The sequence below is a fragment of the Peromyscus leucopus genome, chromosome 23 (assembly GCF_004664715.2).
Source record: "Peromyscus leucopus breed LL Stock chromosome 23, UCI_PerLeu_2.1, whole genome shotgun sequence".
Lineage (NCBI taxonomy): Eukaryota > Metazoa > Chordata > Mammalia > Rodentia > Cricetidae > Peromyscus > Peromyscus leucopus.
The window spans coordinates 36035372-36051642 of NC_051082.1; the positions used below are offsets into that span (position 1 = coordinate 36035372).

Consider the following 16271-nt stretch of genomic DNA (forward strand, 5'->3'; position numbering starts at 1 on the left):
CCAGGTGCGGAAGGGGAGTAGTGAGTCTAACAATTTTCCAGGTAACATCTCAGGGCTCTGTGATACCTCTAGATTCCAATTAATAGTCTAAGGCATCAAAAAGATCCCCAGCGTCCCAGAAGAGTCCCGGTAGCGTTCCGTCTTCCCTCAGTATCTTCCGGGAGGCTCAGGTGTCCTCCCAACACCTAGACTTTTCGTTAGCAGTTGTGTGTACCTCCGAATATCCCAGTAACTTTCCGATGCGCCGCCCCTCCTACCCTCCCCCAATTCCGGCGTCCCTGGTTACACCTCCTGCATCATCCCACTAATCCCAGGGATGCTCCGCACCGTAACTCTCCTCTTTCCTGACAGTTAAACCTGCAAGCTTAAACCTGTCACACTTTGGGAGCTCATCCCACCCCGAGGGCCTTAGGGCCCCCTTTCCAAGAGTTCGGGGCAGTGTTGACCCAGCTCCCAGATTCCTCGATGGGGCAGGCTTGGGTCAGGAGCCCAGAGTCCAGTTGTTGCCTTGGCTTGCGGAACATCAAGTCTTTACCCGGTGTAGGAGAGCGTCCAGCCTGAGGGTTGGTTAGTCCAGACTAGTCAGATCCTACGAAGAGCCAAGGCTAAGGACGGAACCACTTTCAGAAGAGACCATGGCCTAAGGGCACCTGCCAGGGAGCTGTTGATGTGAGTGCCAGCACTGCTACCCGGTGGCCATTAGGTGCGGATGAGTATGCTGGGGAGTCTGGTCGGTCTTATGTGTAAGGGAAGGGGGTCCGACAAGGAGCTGGGGGCTGGTCTCACCCCTAGATGCGGGCTGGGAGGTCAATTTGCCCATCCCTCTGTCCAGCAGCGCCCCCTCTAACAGCTCCCACCCCAACCCCGGCGAATGGAGAAGTCACCCAGGCCAAAGGTATCTAGGGGGCGTGGTTTGTGAGAAGAGATGGGGGGGGGGAAAAGCCTGTGGTCGGGGCTGGGTAGGCTTGATTGACGTCTTGCTCTGGTCCCTTCTGCTCCTCGATTTCCAGGACTGCAGGCTATCAGACCTGCTACCTAGTCCGAAACAACCAATGGAGGCCCCACTGCAAACCGGAATGGTAAGGGTTGGGGAATTTGCGCACCGGACTACAACTCCCAGTGGGCTTTGCTGTGCGCCGCGCGATTCTCTCTTCGAGAACGATGTATGTGCAGGCGAAACTACGTTTCCCGGCATGCATCGCAGGACACCAAGACTCAGGGGAGAGTCCGTCGCTCCCCCCTGTGGGGGGTGGGAAGGGAACCGGCATTAACCCATTCTGCAGATGGGCACACCGAGTCATGAACTGAATACGACCTCCTCCGGGGCCGAGGTGATTCGAAAGGCCCTGGAGGAGGGCTTGGCGAGGCGGATATGCGGTGCCCAGCCTGTGCCGTTCGTTCCTCAGGTGCTGGGCGTGATGATCGGGGCCGGAGTGGCGGTGCTGGTCACCGCTGTGCTGATCCTCTTGGTGGTGCGGAGGCTGCGGGTGCAGAGTGAGGATCGAAGGGCCCCCCTGGGGGAAGGCAGTAGGGATGGAGGGGGAGCTGCAATACCCGGAGAGCCCAGGCGGCAGGGGTGGGGATTTGCTGGAGCCTGCGCCGAGCTCAAAGCCCCCTCCCTCCTCTCCCACCTATCCCCAGAAACTCCAGCCCCGGAGGGCCCCCGGTATCGGTTCCGGAAGCGGGACAAAGTGCTTTTCTATGGCCGGAAGATTATGCGGAAGGTGAGTTCCAGGACCTCCTGCTGGCCTGGCTGACCACAGGAGCCCGGCCCTTTTCCTATTTACACTTATCAGTGGGCACCTCTGCCTTTATTAAGGTCCCCTTGGACCTGCCCTTCCTCTTTCCCCAACTGACCTCACATTCTTGATTCTCCCAGGTATCACAGTCCACTTCTTCCCTGGTGGACACATCAGTCTCCACCACTTCCCGGCCCCGCATGAAGAAGAAACTGAAGATGCTTAACATTGCCAAAAAGTAAGGCTGGGCACTGGGTATCATACCGAGTGCTGGGCAGGGTCAACTCACACCTGTACCTCAGAGTTATTTTAACACATGGACTGTCAGCCGGGCGGCGGTGGCGGCGGCGCACGGCTTTAATCGCAGCACTCGGGAGGCAGAGACAGACGGATCTCTGTGAGTTCGAGGCCAGCCTGGGCTACAGAGCGAGACCCAGGAAAGGCACCAAAACTACACAGAGAAACCCTGTCTCGAAAAAACAAAACAAAACAAAACATATGGACTGTCTTGGAAATCCTTCCACATCACAGGGACATCCCAAGGCTCTCACTTGGCAGGGGCTTGGTGTGGACATGCCCGTGGCTTGAGGCTTGTTTCAATAATGTTCGCCTGCCCCGAAGCCTATCTGCCGGATATTTAGGTATCTACACCTGGTGTCTGAGGTGTTGGAGAGTTTATTCAAAGTGACTTACTGCAGTTATCTCAGATGTTTGTATGGCTAGCTAGAGGGGCTGTTTGGCGATTCTCCGGGGGCATCACTCTATCCATCCAGGAGAGCATCTCTCTTGAGTTTCTGTGTTGTTCCCCTGGGAGCTATCTAAAGGTGTGTGTGTGTGTGTGTGTGTGTGTGTGTGTGTGTGTTGTTGTTGTTGTTGTTGTTGTTTGCTTGGGTTTGTTTTGTTTTTTGAGAAAAGTTCTCATTTAGTCCAAGCTGGCCTGGAACTTTCTATATAATCAAGACTAACATTGACTCATGGTTCTCCTTTGTGATGGGATTATAGGTGTGTGCCACCATGCCTGACTTAATATGGTCCAGAGAATTAAGCTCAAGGCATTTTGTGCAGTCTAACAACTGAGCCACATCCCCATTCATTCATTCATTCATTCATTCATTTTTGCAGCAAGCATTCTGCCACTGAGATATATCCCTAGCCCCTACTTGACTTAAATTTTATTTATGTATTGTTTATGTGTTTCATGTGGAGGTGCACATGTCATAGCATGTGTATGGCGATTCGTTTTCTCCTTCCACCATCTGAATCCCAGGGATCGAGCTCAGGTTGGCAGGTTTGGCAGAAATTGCCTTTGCCCACGAGCCATCTTGCTGGCCCTACTTTTCTGTTTTATTGAGCTTATTTAATTTACTTTGTACACAATATCAAACTCAGAAACGTGGCCATGCTAGGCAAGCATTTCTGCCAGTGAGCCACACTCAAGCCCTACACTTTTTTTTTTTTTTTGAGACAAGGTGTGGCAGAGTTATCCAGGTTGGCCTTGAATTTTGCTGTAGCCCAGGCAGGTCTTGAACGTGTGATCCTTCTGTCTCAGCCTCCTGAGTACTTGGAATGACAGGCCGTGCTCATCATGTTTGCCTTCTTCCTGTGGGCCGGTGGGATGGCACAGTGGGTAAAGGCACTTGCTGCTGAGTCTGAAGACATGAGCTCCACCTCTAGAACCCACGTGGGGAAGGAGAGAACTGACTCCTGCAAGCTGTCTGTCCTCTAACCTAGACAGACACAAACAAACAAACAAATATAGGTTAAAATTTTTAAGAAAATAATTCCTTCGAATTAGAAATAGGAAGGAGCTGGATGGTGGTGGCGCACACCTTTATTTGAGCACTTGGGAGGCAGAGGCAGGCAGAACTGTATGAGTTAGAGGCCAGCCTGGTCTACAGAGTGAGTTCCAGGACAGATAAGGCTGTTACACAGAGAAACCCTGTCTTGAAAAAGTAAAGGAAGGAAGGAGGGAGGGAGGAGGGAGGAGGAGGAAGGAAGGAAGGAAGGAAGGAAGGAAGGAAGGAAGGAAGGAAGGAAGGAAGGAAGGAAAAAACAAACATAGGAAGGTTATCTCTGGTGTTTGTCGGTGTCTTTGAGAAGGCTCTTTCAGGGACCTCTGTAAGCGAGGAGATGGTTCAGGGATCTTCTTGCACCAGGAGGTCCACCTGAAGGTCTTTCTCAAGGGTGTATTTAACACCAGGGCCATCCTTGAACTCAGTGATAACCCATGGGATTACAGAGCGTCCTGTGATTGGGTAGAAGGATTGTTTGTTTCTGGTTTGTTATGATCAGGCTGGGGAGGCGGCTCATGGTGGTAGAGCACTTGCCTTGCAAGCTTCAGTATCCGTGTGTGATCCTCAGAACCCACATTAAAAAGCGGGGCGGGGCTGGGCATGGTAGCTCAGTTGTCATCTCCACACTGGGGGAGTGGACACAAGCGAACCCTAGGTCTCGCTGACTGGCCAGCACAGCCTACTTGGTGAGCTCCACACCACTGAGAGACCCTGTCTGTCTCAATGTCTTTGTGAGTTCAGGACGATTATCTCAGAACTGTGAGCCAGGGGAAGCTTCCGATCTCCTTCATAGAAGAATTCTGTCCAAGCCTGGTATGCTGTGGTGCACACCTGCTGTCTCTATTCTCAAGAGTTCAAGGTCAGCGTTGGCTACTTAGCCAAGTGTGGAGCCAGCTTGGGCTAGATGAGACACTGTCTGAAACTACCAACAAAACAAAGAGGTCTATCTGGGTTTCTCCATATCACAGAATTTAGTTCATATGACAGGGTCTCTCCCAAGACTCTCAAGGGGCTTGTCCCACAGCCACTGTGGCTCACAGGAGTTTCCCCAAGTTCTTAGCAGAACTGCTGTAACTGTATTCTCAACACTGGAGGAGGGCTAGCTCAGGCTCTCAACACTGGAGGAGGGCTAGCTCAGGCATCTGTCTCCATCAGAAAAGCTACAGAGGTTCATTCATTAAGACCTAAGAGGAGGATTGCTCATGGGTCTTTCATTTTTCTCATTCTTTTTCCTTTTTTTCCCTTTCCTTCTCTTCTCTTTCCCTTTTTTGCCTCCTTCCTTCCTTCCTTCCTTCCTTCCTTCCTTCCTTCCTTCCTTCCTTTCCTTCTTTTGTGAGTGTTTTGAGACAGTGTTTCTCTGTGTAGTTTTGGTGCCTGTCCTGGATCTCAATCTGTAGACCAGGCTGGCCTGGAACTCCCAGAAATCCACCTGGCTCTGCCTCCCAAGTGCTGGGATTCAAGGCATGCACCACCCACCGCCCAGCTCTGCCTTTTCTTTTTAACTAATTAATTTAGTGTATAGGTGTGTGTGGTGTGTGCACCGTGTGTGTGGGTGCACAGAGGAGAACATCAGGTGTGGTGCTGGGTTGCTCTCTCCCTTATTCCCTCGAGACTGGGATCTCGCTGCACTTGCAGCTCATGCCTTTGGCATTTCCCATGACTGGCCAGGGAGCCCTAGAGGCCTGCCTGTCGCCACTGCCACCTACACTGAGCCTTCAGACACGTGGGTGCCGGGGGTTAAACTCAAGTCCTCAAGTTTGTACAACAAGTGTTCTCCACTGAGCCATCTCCCTGACTGCCATCAGGAGTCTGTCATTGAGAGTGCAGAGTCCAGGGGAGGGGTTCATGAGGCTCCACCCCTCCTGGAGGAGGTATGGGCTGTCAGTGATTGCTTTGAGCCATGATCCTCAATGGTGTAGCCACTGGGAAGTTGCCTTTGTTCAAGTAAATAACCCCTAACCCATGCTCATGCAGGCACCCCTAATTAAGTTCAGTGGGCCACAAAAACAAACAAGACACCCCACAAAAGTAGGAAGGGGACTTCCCAAAAAGAAGGGGTTGGCAGAAAGGAGAGGGTTAGAGAGGCTAATGGAGGGTATGATTAAAGTACATTAGATATATGGGTGAAGTTGTGAATGAATAAAATAAACCCCTGAGAAACTAAAAGGTCCATTCCAGAGCCCTATGACTTGGAGAAGAAAGTTCCTCAAGTTTCCACCATGTATATACTCTGTAAAAGGGCAAACATTTTAGGCTTTGTGGGGCATATACAGTCTCTGTGCTGGCTACTCAACTCTGCCTTTGAAGTAAGAGGTAATAAGTAATACATGCATGAATTAACATGGCAGTGTGCTAATAAAACTTTAATCATAAAAGTAAGTAGAGGGCCTGATCTGGCAGTGGGCTGGAATTTGCTCTGTATAAACGAGAGGGAAGAGGTAAATGGGTTCCTGAGCCTTCTGTCATCCTCTAACCCAGCAGTTCTCAAACTGTGGGTCGCGACCCCTTTGGGGGTCAAACTGTCCTTTCACAGGGGTCACCTAAGACCATCAGAAAGCACAGATATTTACATTACAATTCCCAACAGTAGCAAAATTGCAGTTATGAAGTAGCAATGAAAATAATGTTACAGTTCGAGGTCACCACATGAGGAGCTGTCTTGAAGGTTGAGAACCACTGATAACCCCTCTCCCCATCAGGATCCTGCGGATCCAGAAGGAGACCCCAACCCTCCAGCGGAAGGAGCCCCCACCCTCGGTGCTGGAGGCTGACCTCACAGAAGGTGACCTGGCCAATTCCCACCTGCCCTCTGAGGTGCTCTACATGCTCAAGAATGTCCGGTAAGTGTCAGGGTCTGGATGTCCCGAGGTCCCTGCAGGGCCCGGGGCTGCTGGGACCTCCCCCACCCTCTCTCACTGCCCTTCCCACAGGGTGCTGGGTCACTTTGAGAAGCCGCTCTTCCTGGAGCTCTGCCGGCACATGGTTTTCCAGCGTCTTGGGCAGGGGGACTACGTCTTCCGGCCCGGGCAGCCAGATGCCAGCATCTACGTGGTTCAAGATGGGCTACTGGAGCTTTGTCTGCCAGGACCTGTGAGTGGACCCCACAGGGCCACTGTGGGAGGGTGGGCACTGGGCGTTTCTCCTGGAGTTGGACACTGCCTTTGAAAGTGTGTGGTCAGAAGTGAGGTTCATGATGGCTTAGTGTGGAGCTCAATGGAGGGACAGCAGGTGGGGCTCAGTAGTAGAGACTCTGCCTGGGATCCCCCAGTGAAGTGCTCGCTGGTGAGTGCTCGGCTGGTATGTGCAGGGCTCTGGGTTCTAGTTCTAGTGCTATAAAAGTATCAGAGGACTGAGTGACCATTTGGGGAGGTCCACACAGAGGGAGGGACAAGGAATGATGTGCAGGAAACAGGTTGGTGAGTTCGGTTATTACTGGGGTGAATCAGAGGTCAGGTCCAGTGCCAGCCACTGGGAGGCGGCTAGCACTGGTCAACGGCCTCTGTGTCTCAGGACGGGAAGGAATGTGTGGTGAAGGAAGTCGTCCCTGGAGACAGCGTCAACAGCCTCCTGAGCATCCTTGACGTCATCACCGTGAGTGACAGCTCCATGCTGGGTAGGAAGGTGGGAGTCCCCATTTCATGAGCTCTGATGCCGCTCATGGTCACTTGAACCAGGGGGGGGCTGCAAGGAGCTGCGAGTGGGCTCCCAGGTCTTGATCTTCCCTCTTCTTCCCGCGCACCCCCCAGGGTCACCAGCACCCCCAGCGGACTGTGTCGGCTCGGGCTGCCCGGGACTCTACAGTGCTGAGGCTCCCGGTGGAAGCCTTCTCGGCCGTCTTCACCAAGTACCCCGAGAGCTTAGTCCGAGTGGTACAGGTCAGCTGGCCTTTCGCCTCCTCCGTGGGCGGCAGAGCACCCCGCCCGGTACCCACCCCGCCTACCCCAGGCATCAGTGCTGTGGCGGATAGGCGGGACTTGTCGCTTATCACTCCGGAGCAGCAGACCTCCGCGGTGGGCGCTGGTGCTCACTGCTCACTTGTCTGACCACGCCCCTCTCCTGGTCCTGCCCCACCCCTGCAGATCATCATGGTGAGGCTGCAGAGAGTCACCTTCCTGGCGCTTCACAATTACCTGGGTCTGACCAATGAGCTCTTCAGCCACGTGAGTGCGACATAAGCACGGGAGGACGTGGAGACAGAGTGGGGGACACTTAGTCATGCTGTCAATCACTGTCCACCCCCCTGCCTCAGGAGATCCAGCCCCTACGCCTGTTCCCCAGCCCTGGCCTCCCAACCCGCACCAGCCCCGTCCGAGGCTCTAAACGGGTCGTCAGCACCTCGGGTGCCGAGGAGGCCCCAAAGGAGACCTCTGGCCGGCCCCCTGACCCCACCGGAGCCCCACTGCCTGGACCTGCAGGTACCTGGGGCTTCCTGCTCTCCCCAGCCGTCTGTGGCGTCTGTGCTCTCCAGTCCCTCGATGCTGTGTGTTTTTTTTTTACATGTATTTATTTATGGAGGGGGTGTGCACATGCCATAGCAAGCAGTGGCCGTCAGAGGGACAACTTGCAGGAGTTGGCTCTCTCTTTCTACCAGGGCTAGAACTCGGGGCACCAAGCCTGACGCCCTTATTACCGAGCCTGGTTTTGCAGATTTCAGTTGACCCGCCCCAGGTGCCCACTCTCTAGCCCTAGCCTGAGGTCTGTGGGTCTGAGCGCGGGCTCATGAGCGTTTGTCTCCCCAGGGGACCCAGTGAAGCCCACATCTCTAGAAAGCCCCTCGGCCCCTCTGCTGAGCCGCTGCATCTCCATGCCAGTAGACATCTCAGGTTTGGAGCCCTGGCGGGAGGAAGGGGTGCGTGGTACGGAAAGGGCCGCCAAGGGTCTAGATTTGAATCCAGGACGTGCCGCTTTTCAGTCCTGATTTGCTTTTCTTACCTACAAAATGGGCATGTAGATCCTATTTCCTTGGTTCTTACTTTTGGTGGGTGTGCTCTGAGATCATTCTCCTCCCAACTGTGTTAAGAAAGCTGCAGAAGTAAAGTGTGGTCATCAACTGGTCATGTCTGTCATGGTTGCAGCATTAGCCTGGAATTAAGATTGGTTATAGTGGTGGTCACTAGCTTATTTGTTTTCTTACCTACTTGGAGCTGGGGCTGGAACCCAGGACCTTACACATTCTAGGCAAATACTTCATCCTTGAGCTCCACCCCAGCTCCATCCTTACTGGCTTTATTGTCTCTCCTCCATGCATAGGCTTGCAGGGCGGGCCTCGTTCCGACTTTGACATGGCCTATGAGCGTGGCCGGATATCTGTGTCCCTTCAGGAAGAGGCCTCTGGGGGACCTCAGACATCGTCTGCTAGGGTGAGGCCCCCTCTTTCCTCCCATCTCACCACAGCCCCCATTTCAGAACTCTGGCCTTGGCCAGTTGGTGAATCACATGAAAAGGTCAACTGGGGGGCTCACAGGGGGTCACATGTCCTGCCTTACACAGACCCCGACTCAGGAGCCCCGGGAGCAGCCAGCGGGTGCCTGTGAATACAGCTACTGTGAAGATGAGTCGGCCACAGGTGGCTGTCCCTTCGGGCCCTACCAGGGCCGCCAGACAAGCAGCATCTTTGAGGCTGCAAAGAGAGAGCTAGCCAAGCTGATGCGGATTGAGGTGGGCAGACTGTGGAGGGAAGCAGGGTATGAGGGAGGCAGGCGAAAGGCTGGCTGGGTCCGTCTCAACTCCCTCCTTCCCTCCCTCCCCAGGACCCCTCTCTACTGAACAGCAGAGTCTTGCTACATCACGCCAAAGCCGGCACCATCATAGCCCGCCAGGGAGACCAGGTAAGGCTGACCCTTGACCTGTGCTACCAGATCTCTCCTCTCGTGGCCTCCATGATTCTGTGATGTACCTCCTTCTGGCCTCAGAGCTGCCTGCTCGGAGAGGTGCTCATTAAATGGGCAGGAACAGGGCTGGGGATGCGGCTCCATTGGTAGAGTACACTCCTGGTGTGCACGAAGCTTTGTCTTCACCCCCAGCACGATGTAAACTGAGTGTGGTGGTCCATGCTTGCCGTCCTACTACCCGGAAGGTAGAGGCAGGAGGATCAGAAGTTCAGGGTCATCCTCAGCTATGTAATGAATTCAAACTTACTCTGAGCTACATGAGACATGGTCTCTAAAAGCCAAGAAATAAGTATATTTATTAATATAAAAATAGAGATAAGGTGTGTGTGTGTGTGTGTGTGTGTGTGTGTGAAGTTGACCCAGAGACCATACATTCTCTCCTGTGTTGAGAAGGATGCAGAGGAAGGGCACAGTCATCAATTGTGTCTGCCATGGTTGTGGTTCTTGGCATGGAGCTAGGTGGGTCTTTCATTCATCTTTATAATTATTACTGCTACTTATTGTAATTTTGGCACTGAGATGGAACCCAGTACTTCACACATGCTAGCCAAGCACTTTGCCACTGGGCAGCATCCCAACTCAGTCTGCATGTTTCTGTGGTCTCCGTCCACTCACAGGCGCGTAGGGTGAGCCTGAGGCATCAGGGGTGTGACGGTGTGTCTCCATTTCCTCCATATCCCTCCGTTCTCTGTATGGCGAATGTGAGGCCCATCAAGGGAAGAAGCTAGGATCTTATATTCAGATGTGGAGGAGGGGAATCTGGGATGAATTGGTGAGACCTGAAGTCTACATTCCTTTTCTTTCTTTCTTTTTTTTTTTTTTTTTTTTTTGGTTTTTTGAGACAGGGTTTCTCTGCGTAGCTTTGCGCCTTTCCTGGAGCTCACTTGGTAGTCCAGGCTGGCCTCCAACTCACAGAGATCCACTCTGGCTCTGCCTCCCCAGGGCTGGGATTAAAGGCGTGCGCCACCACCGCCCAGCCTCTTTCTTTCTTTCTTTCTTTCTCTCTTCTTCTCTCTCTCTCTTCTCTCTCTCTCTCTCTTTCTTTCTTCTCTTTCTTTCTTTCTCTCTTTCTTTCTTTCTTTCTTTCTTTTTTTTGTGTGTGTATACATGTGCATACTGTTTTCATTTGTGTGGATGCCTGTATGAATGCATGCATGTGCACATGGATGCATGAATTTGAAGGCTCATGGTTGATATCAGGAATTATCCTCCATCAACATCTCTCATTCCAACCTAGAGTTCACCAATATACTCAGTCACTAGCTAGCTTGTGCTGGGGATCTAGTCTCCTCCTGAGGCTGGAATTACAGGTGGTCTGCCATACCCCCCTGACATTTCTGTAGGTTCTTGGGGATCTGAACTCTGATTGTCACACTTTCGCAGCAAGTGCTTTAACAGCGGAGCCCATTCCCAACTCCTGAGTTGAAATCCACACTTTGTGTCCAGTTCCTTGTGTGACTCCAGGCAAAGACTCTAGAAAGTCCTTGGCCTCCTCAGTCTGGGTGTGAAGATGATAGACAGAGCCCTCAGCTCCTTGCGCCAGCACAGAGGGGACGACCCAGGAACAGCTTTACAGGGGCTTGCAGCTCAGTGTGTCTCTAGTGACAGTTGAAGCCAGAGGCGGGATGGAGGCTCTGAGAACCGGGGCTGGAGTTGGGGGGTCAGGTGGGATGTGAATCCTCTTCCTAGTTGAGAGGTCCTGTCACGTGATGAGGGTGTTCTACCATCCCCTCAGCTGCTCTAGCAGGCACAGGCTCCTTTCAGGAGAGGAAGTCAGATAAGGCCGATGTCAACCCTGTGTGGCCCCAGGGTTGAGGAAGCGCAGTCACCCAGGCCCCGAAGGTGGCTGAGTCGGACCCAGCCTGGGCTGCAGAAAGGCCTGACTGGTCTGCAGCCCCTGCAGGAGGCTTTGCTCTGTCCGTCTTCTTGGCTTTGTTGGGATGGCTGTGGTGCTGCTCATCTCTAACGTCTCGCACCAGTGCTTTTTAGAGAAGGATTTATTTATTTATTTATTTATTTATTTTTGAGACAGGGTTTCTCTGTGTATCCCTGGCCACCCTAGAACTCACTCTGTAGATCAGGCTGACCTCAAACTCAGAGATCCGACTGCCTCTGCCTCCCAAGTGCTGGGATTAAAAGTGTGTGCCACCACTGCCTGGTTAGCTTGATTTATTTTTATGAGTGTTTTGCCTGCATATATGTATATACACCATGTGTGCGCAATGCCTGTGAAGGCCAGAAGAGGGCAACAGAGCCCCTGGATCTGGAGTTGTAGATGGTTGTGAGCTGCCTAATGTGGGTGGGTATTGAGAACTGAACCCAGGTCTTCTGCGGAGTGGCCAGTGCTTTTCAACCACTCACTTATTCTCTAGGCCTCAGTGCTTATTTAAAAAATTTTGTGTGTGTGTGTGTGTGTATGTGTGTGTGTGTATGTGTGTGCGTGCGCACGGGGTGTGTGTGTGTGCGTGTGCATGTATGTGTGGGTGTGTGTGGATGTGTGTGTGATGGAAACTTAACCCACACCCTTTGCCCACGCTAGGCCAGTGCTCTATTGCTAAGCCACCCCCACCCACACACACACACACACACACTCCAGCATTTTGAAAATGGATAGATTTATCTTAACTGGGTGTTAGTGGCACGCACCTTTAGTTCCAGCACTCAGGAGGCAGAGGCAGGAGGATTTCTGAGTGTGAGGCCAGCCTGGTCTACATAGTAAGACCCTGTGTCTTACTGTGTAAGGTTTCTATTGCTGTGAAGAGACACTATGACCATGGCAACTCTTATAAAGGAAAACAGTTAATTGGGGTGGCTTCCCATTTCAGAGGCTTAGTCCATTATCATCATGGCAGCGTGCAGGCAGACATGGTGATGGAGAAGGAGCTGAGAGTTCTCTATCTTGATTCATAGGCAACAGGAAGTGAACTGTCTCACTGGGCATAGCTTAAGCATAGGAAACCTCAAAGCCTACCCCTACATTGACACACTTCCTTCAACAAGACCACACCTCCTAATAGTGCCACTCCTTTTGGGGCCATTTTCTTTAAACCACCACACCACATCCTGTGTCAAAAAAATTTTTTTTTAATTTTTAAAATTATGTGTATTAGTATTTGCACGTGAGTACAGGTGCCTGTGGAGTCCAGAGGCATCGGATCCCATGGATCTGGAGTTGTGAGCAATTGTGGTTGTACCTTGGTGCTGGGAAGCACACGTGGGTCCCCTACAGTAGCAATATGCATTTTTAGCCCCCGAGCCTTGCTAGTGCCCGCCCCGAACTGTCACATTTTTGATTGCTATGACTTGCGAAGTGTGTGTGTGCCCCCTAGACAGGATACTAGAATCCCCAAGCAATGCAACAGCTCGTCCAGACTAAAGTATCAACGTGTCAGAAGCCTGTTACTGTAATACAGAGAAACCCTGCTGTCCACAAGCTTCTTCCCAAGTCTGCACCATCTCTAAGGCATAACTCGCATCTCTAATGGAAAATTTCAAGTTCACAGTGCTCCCAAGTCTTAAACATTATGTCAACATGATATAAGTAAGAAGTCCACACTTGACCTGGGACATATTTCAGTCCAACAAGTAGTTAAAAATAGTGTATAAAATTATCATTAAGGGGTTGGCAGGATGGCTTAGATGGTAAGGTATGTGCTTTGCAAGCACAAGGACATGAGTTTGATGCCCAGAACCCACATTCCCACATTCAAATGCAGGGTGTGGTGTAGTGCTGTTTGCCTGTAATCCCAGCACTGGGGAGGTAGAGGCAGGAGGATTGGGAGAGTTCAAGGTTCTCTTCAACTACATAGCAAGTTTGAGGCCCACCTAGGTTATATAAGACCACGTCTTGAAAAGACTAAACTAGCCAGGCGCTGGTGGCGCACCCCTTTAATCCCAGCACTGGGGAAGGAGAGACCGGCAGATCTCTGTGAGTACGAGGTCAGCCTGGGCTAAAGAGTGAGATCCAGGACAGGCTCTAAAGCTACACAGAGAAACCCTGTCTCGAAAAACCAATTAAAAAAAAAAAAAGCCTAAACTAAAAAGAATTAACTTTAGGTTATGCATATAAGATATATATGAGACAAAAATGACACCTGTTTAGACCTGTATCCTGTCACCAAGATACCTCATTTTACTTCTGCAAATATTCCAAAATCCAGGAAGGAGGATTCCAGAACACAGAACACTTCTGGTCCCAAGCACGGTGAATAAGGGATACTCAGTTATTACAAGGGATCTGGTTAAACAGGTTTTGAGAAATGCTGTTTTATCCTTTCTTGGAAATTCTGAGTGAGTTCATTAGCATGCTCAAGACCCTGAAGTCCTGCACTAAAGTTTTCCTAATCTTGCCGCTTGGTGGTGGTGGCGAACCCCTTTAATCCAGCACTTGGAGGCAGGTGGATCTCTGTGAGGCCAGCCTGTCCCGTTTACACGGAGAGAGTTCCAGGGCAGCCAGGGCTACATACAGAAACCTGTTTGGAAAAAAAGTTCCTAATCTGGAACTGGCAGTCGTGGCAGCTCAGCTGGTGAAAGAACTTGCTGTGCAAGCCCAAGGACCAGAGTTCAAATCCCCAGGGTGCTCTTAGTTTGTAACCTCAGCCAAGGTGAGGCTGAGACAGGAGGAGACTTGGGGGGTTGCTAACCCCCCAGCCTAAGCTAAGCAAGCGCTGGGTCCCATGGGTAAACTTGTCTCAAAAAAAAAAAAAAAAAAAAAAAAACTGAGCCAGGTTCAGGGGCACATGCATTTCTGGAGGCAGAAGAAGGATAGATCTCCGTGAGGTTGAGGTTAGCCTGGGCTACACAGTGAGTTCTAGGCCATCTAGGGATACACAATGAGACCCTGTCTCAAGCAAATCACAACAGAAAGAAGATGGACAGCATCTGAGGAACAACACCCAGGCTGTCCCTCTGGCTTTCATATGACACATAACCTGTGTGAACACACACACACACTCCCAATACAGTAACACCCATAGCATGGTTTTAATAATTCCTGTATGTAATCCGAACACTGCCTGGAAATTGTCTCAGAAGGTTCTGGCACATATGCACGTGGGTCTCTTCACCTTGCCCCTCATCACTCTTGCTGCTGTGTCTCCTCAGACAGGCTGGTGTGCTGGACAGAGAAAGATCTTCCCATCTCTAGGTGGTTTCAATTCCTCTTTTATAAAGGCGTGGGGCTGGGATGTGTCTGGCTGGTGAGACTAACCACAAAAGAGAGAAACAGCCATATACTGAGCATTTGCCGTGTCCGGGATCCTGTCCTGCTTGCTAGACAGGAGGCAAAACAATGTCTGTGTGCTTTTGGTGAGTCAGCGGTTCTGACGGACGGACGGTGCTCAGAGGAGCAGCGCACAAATCCTTGCAAACTCACAGGGCTGAGAGCTACAAAGGCCACGCTCTTGGCACTACAAAGACTGCTGATGGGGCAGTGCCTCTGAGGATGTGAGCGCCACCAGCGGAGCAGGAAGGGTGGGGCGCTGAGTTAGGGTTAGGTGGAGGAAAGGTCAGTCTAGATAGAGAGCACGTTGTGCAAAAGTCCTGGGGTGACGCTGCCTAGCCTGAACGGCCAGGAGTGGTGTGCTGTGTGCGTGCGTGCGTGCGCGCATGCGTGTGTGTGCACGCGCGCGTTCATGAAATGATGCACATGTGGAGGTCAGAGGACAGCTTGGGGAGCCACTTCCTTCCTTTCACCACAGGAGACCTGGGATTGAACTCAGGTTGTCAGGCTTGGCAACAAGTACATTTACCAGCTGAGCATCTTGCCTGTCCCCGTTTTTTCTTTTTTGAGGTCTCAAGTAGACCAGGCTAGCCTGGAATTCCCTGTAGTCCAGGGGGCCCTGAACTGGAGCCCCTCCCGCCTCTGCCTCCTGACCTTGGCACCACACCTGGCTGAAGACCTGTTTGATCCCTAGCACTGGGGGAGGGGTGGGAAAAAAGAAAGATACTTTGAAATACCTCGAAATAGAAAGGGACATGCTCCGTGGAGGACACAGAAGCAGTCGGGGATCAAATGGAATGGTTACACCAGCGCAAGGGACCTATTGCTTTAAAGGTTTTTGTTCTCTGCTGGCTTGCGGGTGTGTATGTGGGCATGCGTGCACAAGCATACGTGCTGGTCAGAGGACAGCCTTTGGAAGTCAGTTCTGCCACTCTTTGGGGCCCGGGGATTGAATTTGGTTGTCAAGCTTGGGAGCAAGTGCTTTTACTCTGAGCCAGGCAAAAGCCCCAGAGAGGCTCTTTTCAAGGGGGATCCCATGGTTGAATAGTAGTTCATAACTCATTCAGTTTGCCTGTTTAAAGTGTGTATTTTACTGAGTTTTTATACATTCACAGAGTTGTGGGATCAATTTTAAGACATTTGATCGCCTTGAAAAGATCTTAGCTACCAACCTCTCACCGAAGGCCTGGCAATCACTAATCTTTCTTTCTCCATAAATGTGTCTGCTTTATTTTTATGAGACGATCTCACATGGCCCAGGCTGGCCTTGAACTCCTTATCCTCCTTTCTCTGCCTTTTAAGTGCTGGGATTACAGGCATCTGCCCAGGCCTGGCTCTGTGTAGTTTTTTCAGCCTCCTGCTGGGTTTCTTTTGAAAAGAATTCATGGGCCTTAATCTGGCCTCTGAGTTTGGTGACCCATTAGCAATGTCTGTTCCGGGTGCAGATTCTGGTATAAATACGTACATAGGACCATCCTAGCCGCAGAATTCAACCAGCAAAGACTGAAAATGTACCTAGTGTGGCTGGAGAGATGGCTCAGGAGCACCTGCTGCTCCTCCAGAGGACACAGATTCAACACGCAGTACCCACACAGCTCACAGCTGCCTGTAATTCCAGATCCAGGGA

General features: G+C 51.5%; 1 protein-coding gene across 11 annotated transcripts in view; it reads left to right on the plus strand.

The window, feature by feature from the left end:
- Window positions 1–16271, plus strand: part of Pnpla6 (patatin like phospholipase domain containing 6) — a 30411-nt gene that overhangs the window by 312 nt on the left and 13828 nt on the right. For 2 of the 11 annotated variants that reach the window (XM_037198405.1, XM_028857332.2), the window contains exons 2-17: window positions 545–703; window positions 836–895; window positions 1011–1079; window positions 1407–1494; window positions 1642–1724; window positions 1880–1977; window positions 6232–6372; window positions 6463–6622; window positions 7043–7123; window positions 7279–7407; window positions 7612–7692; window positions 7782–7947; window positions 8272–8355; window positions 8783–8892; window positions 9023–9190; window positions 9283–9360. In XM_037198405.1, the coding sequence (XP_037054300.1) occupies window positions 872–895; window positions 1011–1079; window positions 1407–1494; window positions 1642–1724; window positions 1880–1977; window positions 6232–6372; window positions 6463–6622; window positions 7043–7123; window positions 7279–7407; window positions 7612–7692; window positions 7782–7947; window positions 8272–8355; window positions 8783–8892; window positions 9023–9190; window positions 9283–9360 (1560 nt within the window). In that variant the 5' untranslated portion in view covers window positions 545–703; window positions 836–871. Of the gene's footprint in view, window positions 1–544; window positions 704–832; window positions 896–1010; window positions 1080–1161; window positions 1495–1641; window positions 1725–1879; window positions 1978–6231; window positions 6373–6462; window positions 6623–7042; window positions 7124–7278; window positions 7408–7611; window positions 7693–7781; window positions 7948–8271; window positions 8356–8782; window positions 8893–9022; window positions 9191–9282; window positions 9361–16271 lie in introns of those variants that run through there. The other 9 variants (XM_028857333.2, XM_028857336.2, XM_028857335.2 and 6 more) reach the window with 9 other exon arrangements.